The following is a 10,231-nucleotide window of genomic DNA, read 5'->3' as shown; positions in this document are numbered from 1 at the left end:
TTTTTAAAAACCATTAATTAAATCTGCAACATTTTATTTATTTTATTTTATTTGGTTTGCAGAAATGATACTATTCAGGCTGTTGTTGTACAGGGTGTATTGGCAGGGCACAATGCGGCAGTAGGACAAGTTGTGAACAGTTCGCCAGGATAACACTGCATTCCCATCAGCCCTATTGAGTACCAGTGGAGGATATAGCCTAGGATGGGGTACTGCACTGCTGAGACTCTCTGGCTGCCTGGGACTTGGCTGGGGTGACATCTGCCCAAGACAGAAACATGGATCCTACTGCAAATGCATCCTGCCTGCAGTAATGCTGTATTCTGTGCAAGTAAGTGCAGAATGTGGTCTTTAATTGGTTAATTGGTTTTATAATTGATCATTTTTTGCACTGACAGCAGTGCAGGAAGATCTCTGAGACTCTCAGATGCTAATAGTCCTCGTGGACCTGTGGCATTTCCACCATCTGCTCCGCAACCAGTGCTGTTTCCAACCAAGGCCCTTGGGCAGCCCCCATGCTGGTGCATGGGCAGCCCTTTTCCAGGAGCATCATATCATCTTAGAGCCCATTCTGCCCTGGCTGCAATGGGAGCTGCAGGAGATCTATGTATGGGGCCAGGTGATGGAAGTAAGTTGTAGCAGAGAGCCTAATAATCTCCACCCTCAGCCTGTATGGACTGGATGAGGAGACCCTTACCCAGGTGCTGGAACCCAACCTAGAGCACCATGCAGTTACTTGTGTGTGTTATCGCTGTGCAGTGCTGCACTGAAGAGGCCTCCAGGCTTCTGGCCTGACAGGACACTGCACTGGCATGAAATAGGAGGACAGCCCCATGCAGCACAGAAGGAGCCCCCTGAGGAGTCTGGGCAGGAGGCAGCAGGTCTCTCTGCTCCTGGCCAGGGCAGTGACTGTTTGCTCAGAACCATGTTATCCTCCAAAGATGAGGGCCAGCAGCCTCCACAACCCTGGAGAAGGCCACCCCAAGAACAGCACTTAACAGGGCTACAGCTAGAGTCGAATGGAAAAAACAAAAAAAAAAAAACAAACCAAAACAAAACAAAACAAAAAAGACAATGACTACAGCACAAAGTATCACTTTCACTAATTACACAGCGGATGTTGTCTACCACAGAGGGCTGCTTTTCCCCCTTTTGCTGGTGCCTTCCCGTGCCCTGCTATGCACCAGTCTCCGTGAGACAGCCTGCTGGGGGGCACAGCCAAGGGTTCCAGGACCTGGAGTCATCTCAGTGGTGTTTGCTCCCACCAGAAAACCTGCTGCAGATCTGAGGGCTTGCTGAAAATGGCCAACAGCCTAGGAGGGATCACAGCTGGGACAGATGCTAATCTAACCAAAAGGGCACTCCATACTGTGCTACAAAGTGCTCTGCAATAAAAACTGGAAAGGAAGAACTGAAGATGGAGTTTGCCAGGGCTACTGTTGTTCAGAAGCTGGCTGGACATTGGTCAGCTGATGGTAGGTAAGTGCTTTTTGCATCACTTGTTTTTCTTGCTTTTCTTTTGCTTTTCCCACATTTTATGTATTAAAGTACCTGAATATCAACCCATGTTTCCCAGAGAACTAAACAGACAAACAGTGATTGCTTTTATTGTTAAACAGCATACAAGGTAGCAAACTGACCAAGACAACACAGGTTTTTTTCTAAATGATACTTGATATTAAAAACAAAACAAAACAAACAAACAAAAAACAGAAATAACTATATTAGTATCAGCATGTCTTTCAAGCGGATAGGTTAAATGTTATTATATTGTGGTTCTCTTTTCTCAATAGAAGGTGAGACCAGTTTTCCAGCTTAGAAGATTTGTGTCCTACAGGTACTCATAGACAATTTTTATACCAGTATTAGCATAGTAGGCTAAGGTAGCTTAGCTTCCATTTATTCTTGTCAAGCATGCTTTTTATAATGAACAGACAAGCAAACGCACAACCATCATCCAGTCATCATCTGTATATTATGCATTATCACTAAAGAGTGATGCCATCGGATTCATTTGGTTATAACTCTAACCTTAAAAAGTGAACAAATGCATTTATATTGTCTCTTTAAATGTGCTTTTGTTGTTGTTGAGAGGGATTTAGAAGTGCTTCAGCTTGAGAAGGAAAGTCGTAGCTCATATAAAGCGCTCAGATATTCTTCATTGTCAGGATTATATTCATTGGCTTTCTCATAACATTCAATTGCTTCAAGCTTCTCACCATCTAGTTTATGAATGAGTCCAAGTGTACTGAAATCATCTTCACCTCCTAACCCTTCTTGAATTCTCTTTTCCAATAGTTTTTTCAGGTAATTTTTGATCCTTTTTGCAAAACAATGGTTACCATTTTTTAGCCCTTCTTTGTAATATTTAATTGCTTCAGATTCTGATCTCTTTTTATGCTGAAGAAAACTTCCATAATAGTAGCATATTTCTTGTTTGTCGGAGCAAGTCAGAATGTTTACCTCCAGTGCTTTCTGAAATGCCTCTTCTGCTTCTTGAATCATGTTTGCCTCTGCATACATCCTGGCCAGATCAATTAGGGCAGAAAAAAATTTTGGCTTTAGCTCATATGCCACTTTGAAAAGAGAAATGCAGATTTCAATGAGTTCTTCCATTTGATCTCGAGGCGGATATCTTGTGCTGTTTTTCAACTCAAATAGCTTTGCTCTGTGGCAGAGTCCTAGCTGGTGAAGCAAAAAGGTAGATTTTGGTGATATTACTAGGGCTCTCTCCAAAATCTCTTGTGCCTTGTCCAGTTCTTTTTTCTTTCTATAAAATTTAGCAGCATATCTCAGGAAATAGGGAAGATCAGGAGTTTTCTGCATTCCTTCTTCAATGTATCTCTCTGCTTCATCAACTTGATTTAAGTCTTGAAGTTTCAAGGCAAGTAATGCCAAAAGATAAGTGTCCATTGGATTCAGTTCCACTGCACGCTTCAGAGGCTCCAGAGATGATTTCACTTCTTCACATCTTCTCTTAGAAAATTCTTCCAAACGATACGTTGCTATAGCGTAGCCAGCATTAAATTCTGCATTGTTGGGTTTTATCTTCAAAGCGTTTTCAAAGCACTCTTTGGCTCTCTCATAGTACTTTCCTCCAAATTTTAATAGTGCAAATCCTTGCTCAGCATAGATCTCTGGAAGCTGAATCTTCAACTGAGCAGTATTTGAAAACTTTTTGCAGCTGTTTTCCACTTTATTTATGTACACTTGAGCTTCTTCATATTTGCCCATGTGGTAGTAGATCCAAGCGTAGTTCCCCCAGGTAATGAGACTTCTCCTGTCAATTTCATTTGGATAATGTTTTTTAACTTCTTCTTCAGCTTTCTGGAGATATTTCAGAGCTTCTTCATCTAAGAGCTTTAGGTGGTATACATAAGATAGTAGATTGTAATTTGAAATGTTGGGTTTTATGAAAAACTCAATCTGATCACCTATTGATTCTTCCAGGCTGTCAATATCTACATCATCCTTCAGCAAAGTCCATGTAAAATAACATTCTAGCTGCAGCAGGGATTTCTTCAAGGAATTCTTGGAAATGGTACTAGAATAAATTAAAGAAGATTGATTAATTTCCAGCTGCATGTGTTTTTAACCCAAGCAATATGTACTATAAAAGCAGGCAGTACCTTACCTGGTGTCACTAGTCAACAATAGCTCATGTAAGCCACAGCCACGGGAAGCTATAAGTCTGGAGTAATTCTTTTTGTAATTCTTCTTGCCAGTGGAACTGAGAGCACCTCTTACATTACATAGACAAAGGGGTGGTGGTCTGGATGCTGTTAGAGAAGGACTGCTCTAACACTGGCACTCCACACCTCAGGAATGTATTACCCCTGCCTAGAATGCTTTCTGGAGTGTATTTGGAACAGGTAATCAAATAAAAGTGGAGACCCTGCTGCCTTTCTGCCTCTGGATTCCTCCATGCATGTGAGGATGGGCTGATGGATGTAGGCCTGGCCTGGCAGCAGCTGAGGCAGCATGGTGCTTGGGTCCCCCCTCCTAAAACTTGTCTTCTTGGTCAAATAGTCCATTGTCAGAAAGACTACTCTGCTTTTTCCTTGTAAAACTAGGAGTATCTACCAGCCTGTATGGTGCCATGTGTTCCCAATTAGAAAGCTATATATAGGAATTTGTATTTTTAATGGGATGAAGGGGAAGTGAGAGCAAGTTCCTGCTATGAGCAGTACCTTGTTAGAAACCATTTTCCCCCAGAGGAATACCATGGAAGAATAAATACTGGCTGCCAGACCAACATAAACTGTCCAAGAATAGCTTGAAGCATTTTAAATTGTCCTCCTCAAAACCAAATTAAAATGTATTGTTCAAATTGTCACATGAAGGGGCATTCTAGTCCCATCTAGTGATGGGACTCTAGCTCAGGTGGATGGTTTTGGTGCCTCAGCTGAGAAAACAGAAACTTCAGTGGATGAAAACAATGGAGGAGAGTAATTTCATGAGTAATTTCACGAGTAATTTCACATGTGAACATGCATGGGATTTAAGTGACATGTTTCTTTCTAGCTCAGACTCTGACTGCACCGTACAGAACTGCAATGCAGTGAATTCTTCCTCTCTTTCTGACTGGTTAAGAGACAGCCTCACAGCTAACTGGTGACTAGCAAAACAGAATAGCAACAACATCCACCAAACAGATTTATGATGCAGACAAAATACAGTTCAGTGTAGTACCATGCATAATCTGTCAAGGCAATTTTCCAGGTTGTCCTAAACATCTTAGTTTCACCCTATTTGAGTGTGTTTGCAAGACAGTCCTCAACAAATATCGTCTCCCTTCTTCTGCTCCAGACTGCAGATCAGAATGATTTGCAGGTCCTCACAGTAGTGGAGAGCAGAAAGTAAATTCCCAGCTGTATCAGTGCCAGCCATCCCCTTGGCTGGTCGGCAGCTGCTACTGCAGCCTACATTTCATCCAGGAACTGCATGCTCTGAGCTTCTGACAACTGACTCTGTAAAAGCAATAATGTTACAGTATCCAATTGCATCCTTCTCTTACTTTGATTCTTCCAGTGAATATTCTGTAAATTATTCTCTGATGCTTAAGTCCCTACGTACCTTACTGCTTCCAGTTATGCAAATTACAAACTTGTATTCTTATAGCACGAGTGCAGCAAAAACAGCATTTGTAGACAAAGCTGCTCTTTCTTACCTCATGATTTGCCTTCTTTCTATCTCTTTCTTTCTCTGCTTGTCTCCAGGTAGCTTTCAAGATCAAGAGCTGCTTCCTGCAGTTGTGAGTTGCCTTTTATGTGCTCTAACGTGCACGTGATTAGTGTGTATGATACTGGGAATCAGAAAGTGAAAGCAAGCTTCCTGAGTCTGAGAGGGGCTGCAAGGCAACTGGCTGGGAAATAGAAACTTACGAGTCACTCTGCTTTTTTTTCATTTTGGCTTTATGCCACACATTGACTTGTGTTGTAGAGCCCATGGCAACAGCTACTAGCAGCTCTGTATTTGAATGTAGCCAATTGCTAGCACTGAGAACTACCCAGCCAGTGCAGCCCATGGCTGAGTGGCTGCTCTGTTTTGGGTGGCATCTGGGTATTTGCTGGTACCTGAGACTGGTAAGGTTGTCTTTTCCCAACATGTACCTGCCTCTCCCTGACACAGCTCCATCCCATTCCTTCAGATCCCGTTGCTGTCACTGGAAAGCAGAGCTCAATGCTGCCTCTCTGCTCCTCTCAGAGGCCGAAGGCTCCCCGCAGCCTCCTCTGCTCTGCGGTCAATAAACCAAGAGACCTTGGATATTCCTTATTCACTTTACCCTCTGGATCCTTTACCATTTCTATAGCCCTGAGCATTCTCTAATAGTTTTATGTCTTATCTTCTATGATCTGTCTACTAAAATGGACCCCACAAGTGGCTGGCCACCAGCCTGATGTAATCCCAATTATTATGACCTTTTGAACTCAATCGGTCGTCCAATTCTTCACCCATCACCTTATGTTTTTGTCTAGCTGTGTGCTGGATGATTTGACCAGAAGGAGAAAAACAGTACTGAAAGCTTTGCTGAGATTCCTAAAATTCTATATAACTGGTTTCCCTTGGTCAAGTACGTGGCTCACCTTGTTGTAAAAAGATATTTAAAAAGTCATGTTTGTTAAACATGACTTTCCCCTTATGAGCCTGTGTTTGCTGTGACCCACAACAGTATTGTTTTTTGGGTGTTTTTCAGTAAATCCAAGAATAACTAACTCTTTAATTTTATGAAACATTGAAGTGACACTGGCAGGCCTGTATTTACAAGGGTCTTATTTCTTGAAAACTAGGACAATATTTACTAGTTTCCATTCAGCTGCAACCAATCCATGTTCCCAAGACTGCTGAAAAACAGTGGAGAGAGTTCTCATGATTCCATCAGCCAGATTTTTGAGTTCCATGGGATGACTCCCATCAGGCCTCATAGATGTATGTGCATGCATCTGAAGCAGCAAGTCCAGTACAGATTTGTTGCTTGTTGCTGTATGAGTGACTGACACTGTTACACCCTATGATGCTTGTTGTTGACCAAAACATGTACCTTAACAGCAGTGTTTTGAAAGTGCAGGGTTTGTATTTCCCAAGAGCCACTATCTGTTATACCAAGCTATAGAACTAAGCTGGCAAGTCATGAGTGATACCATTAGTTGGATCTCTGAAGGCAGTCCCTTCCTCCATCTCTTCTCCTTTCGGCCCTTTCTTCCCTTCCTGCATACTCTGTGTTCACCCGCCCCTTTATTCCCCTGCACCTTGCACTCAGGTTTCCCAGAACTTTAGCGGTGCTCTGCCCTCCATTTCTGGTTCAGTACTTTGTGTTTGTTTTCTGTTCCCCCAGCTCTCACATGACGGTGAGAGAAAGAGGAAGTGAAAGCAGGCTTTCTCTCTGAATCTGCAAGGAGCTGCAGAAGCTGCCAGATGGAGGACAGAAACCCATGAGTCACTCTGCAGCGTTTTCATCTTGGCTTTTAGCCATGCACTAAATTTTGTTGTGGAGTCCCTGGCAACAGCTGCAAACAGCTCAGAGCATTGACTTTGCTCAAATGCAAAGGCATCTATGATAAGGAGAGTATTTCAGGTTAGTATAGCTTGACCTGGTTATCATACATAGGCGGGGTCTTGGGGTCATTCCCCCTCCTGCCTTTGCATATGAATTTATGCATGGTTTTACCCCATGCTTTAGGCTTCTATTTTACCAGTGTTGTGTTATACACATAACAGCCATGTAACATCATCCTTTGCTTGCCCTCCTCTATGCTACATCCTCTGCCTGCTTCCTGAGGGCTCTGCTATCCAACCAGCCCTACACTGCTCCATGCTGTCATTGTATTAGGTGTCCCCAGTGACTGGCACTACCTGAAGCAACTGCTTGCTGCTGGATGACAAATCACAATTTTACACCACAAGGATAAACAAATGCTGAGCAAATCAGTGACAGACACCTGGTGTACTGAGGCAATTACCGTCACAGTTGTACCAAGCCAAGCAAGATTTGAGCAGGTGGAGATGAGCTCCAGCAGAGCAGGCATGACACACCCCAGCCCTAAGGCCATGCAAACACAGTGCAAAGCTGCTTTAATGAGAGCGATACTGTGTTACAGAGCTGCATGGCCAGAAAGAGATGGAGCTCAGTATTCGTGCTGGAGTCCTGTGGATGTTAACAATCCATTTGTAATTAGGTTAAAAATAAAAACAAAAATGCAGACCTGCCTAGACTAAATGGTAACAAAGTAATGAAATAAATAGTAATTGTCATGTGTAAATAGTGTTACACAGTAAATGCAGACATAACCAAAAGCTGCAGAAGAAAGAAAGAGGTCTAAAAACATGTTAGCAAACCTATAAAGATGATCCAAAGCAAATTCTGTGGAGAGGAAGAAGAAACCACCACCTTCAGCAGGGTATTTTGCCCATGAAAGGACTCCAGTGGCTGATGAGGTACTGCACTGGAGTCTGTTCACTGGCAGTCTGCCTCAGGTGCAGGTTTTGCCCGAGGACCGGGTTGTGCTGCAGGTCTGGTGGAAAGCTGGCAGATTTTTATTGGAATAAAAACAAACAGTGCTTCTCTTTGCACAGCAGTGGCTCTCCATAAGTAGGAGCCTTGGTGCGCTTGTCCTGGAGATGCATCTTCCTGCAGCAGCTGTCAGTCATGGTATCTTCAGCATTAAGCGGGGAAGTGGGAAAGAGCCTGAGCATGGAGGCTTATCTGGAGTTTGAGGAGGTGCAAATAAGATGGTGATAAAGCAGAAGAAAACATAGATAAACCAAGTTAGAGAGGAGGACTGAGATCTGATTAGCAATTATATAATGTCCTTGTTAATTTGGGAAACTAACCTTGCTGAAGCATTCTTGTTTGGTTTTAAAAGTACTTTTGGTAAATCTAGTCCACATGTCAGTGTTGACATACAAATATAATATGGCCATTAGTAGCAAATGTAAGAGATTCATGGAAAGCACATGAAGAAATAAACAGAAACAACTGCCTTCATATTTAACACAAAAGCTTTACCTACTTGACTGTTCTGTACATACAGAAGAAAAGGGAATGACTTCAAAAATATCTATGCATTTTAGAGAGAAAACTCATGCCTGTACAGTTCACAGAATCACACAGAATCACAGAATCACAGAATGACCTGGGTTGGAAGGGACCTCAAGGATCATGTAGTTCCAACCCCCCTGCCTAGCAGGGCCACCAAACATACGCCTTTACTAGATCAGGTTGCCCAGAGCCCTGTCCAACCTGGTCTTGAACACCTCCAAGGACGGGGCATCCACAACCTCCCTGGGCAGCCTGTTCCAGGACCTAACCACTCTCCTAGTAAAGAACTTCCCCCTAACATCCAACCTAAATCTTCCCTCTTTTAACTTAAAACCATTTCCCCTAGTCCTGCTATTATCAGCCCTTTTGAAGAGTTTGCTCCCCTCCTGGGAGTAAGTTCCCTTCAGGTATTGAAAGGCTGCAATGAGGTCACCCCGCAACCTTCTCTTCTCCAGGCTGAACAAACCCAACTCCCTCAGCCTGTCCTCATAGGGGAGGTGCTCCAGCCCCTTGATCATCTTCGTGGCCCTCCTCTGGACCCTTTCCAAAATCTCCATATCTTTTTTGTACTGAGGGCTCCACACCTGGACACAGTACTCCAGATGGGGCCTCACAAGAGCAGAGTAGAGAGGGACAATCACCTCCCTATCCCTGCTGACCACCCCTCTCCTGATGGAGCCCAGGATCCCATTTGCCTTCCGGGCTGCCAGAGCGCAGTTCCTCGGAGCTGACACCTGCTGACAAGGGATTCTCTCCCAGTGACATTAGCTCAGTCAAATAATGGTCTGAAACGCTGTTTTCTTTATTAAAACAATGTAAAGAAACCATGCCATTGCAAATAATTGGATCATTTAAATATCTAGTTTCCATTAAACCTAGTTAGCATCTAATTACTATGCTTGAGAACAGCATTGTTGGTATTTTGTAATATGTGTTTTCCTCTGAGGAGAAAAGTACCCTGTAATTACTCTTCTTGAAACCCCACATACATAGCTAAGCATTACTTCTGTTACCCAACTTCTGAAAATAAAATGTGATCCTGTGAAATTCAGTCCAAGAACAGAAAGGGTGCCACTTTCACTGAGTGTCCAGGACACCTCTGTGTGTCAAAACTAGTGGATGCAATGGTGCTGAAGTGCCCAAGATAGCTCTTTTCTTCTGACGTCTTTCCCCAAAGGCAGCTCATGTGTGGCCTTACCACATTCATTGCTGAGAAAGATGAAAGAAAGGATTACAGACTTTTTAAAAAAGCTCTTGAGATTCCACATATTTTGTGGTAGGCTGCTTCTGAACGTGTATTTTACCCAAAGCTGCCCCTCTTCGGGGAGACAGAGAGAAATTGAAACACGCCATGTTGTACAGGAGGTAATGATTACCTAAGCCTTAAATCTCATGTATGTGCTTCACTTCACTGCAGCCTGTACTGTACTTCAGCTCACAACGATACCTCCAAGCCTGAGCTTTAACCTTTAACAATCTTACCACTCTCTAAATAAACAGAAACGTTTTCTTGACACGACTGTTCTACTACCATGTATTTTATTTCAGGTTTCAGTACTATCCCAAGGATATTACTATGTGCAAGTGATGTGAATTGTTTGTACTTCAGGGCTGTATGCGGTCCAAGTATTGCAAGCATGGCCACACGCCACTTGACCACAGGTGCTGCTCTGGGACATGACAGATGTTACA

The 10,231-nt window shown here is 43.1% G+C and overlaps 1 protein-coding gene across 1 annotated transcript; it reads right to left on the bottom strand.

The window, feature by feature from the left end:
* Window positions 1–1,591: 1,591 nt before the first annotated feature.
* Window positions 1,592–5,339, bottom strand: LOC140254105 (interferon-induced protein with tetratricopeptide repeats 5-like). The gene is made up of 2 exons (XM_072340381.1): window positions 5,171–5,339; window positions 1,592–3,544 (listed from the first exon to the last, which is right to left on the bottom strand). The coding sequence occupies exons 1-2, from the start codon at window positions 5,173–5,175 to the stop codon at window positions 2,110–2,112; spliced, it is 1,440 nt and encodes a 479-aa protein (XP_072196482.1). The 5' UTR covers window positions 5,176–5,339; the 3' UTR covers window positions 1,592–2,109.
* Between the last annotated feature and the right edge of the window lie 4,892 nt (window positions 5,340–10,231).

Source organism: Excalfactoria chinensis, chromosome 6 (genome assembly GCF_039878825.1).
Source record: "Excalfactoria chinensis isolate bCotChi1 chromosome 6, bCotChi1.hap2, whole genome shotgun sequence".
In the NCBI taxonomy this organism is placed as follows: domain Eukaryota; kingdom Metazoa; phylum Chordata; class Aves; order Galliformes; family Phasianidae; genus Excalfactoria; species Excalfactoria chinensis.
The sequence above is the reverse complement of the archived record's forward strand: the minus strand, read 5'-3'. Positions and strand labels throughout refer to the sequence as shown.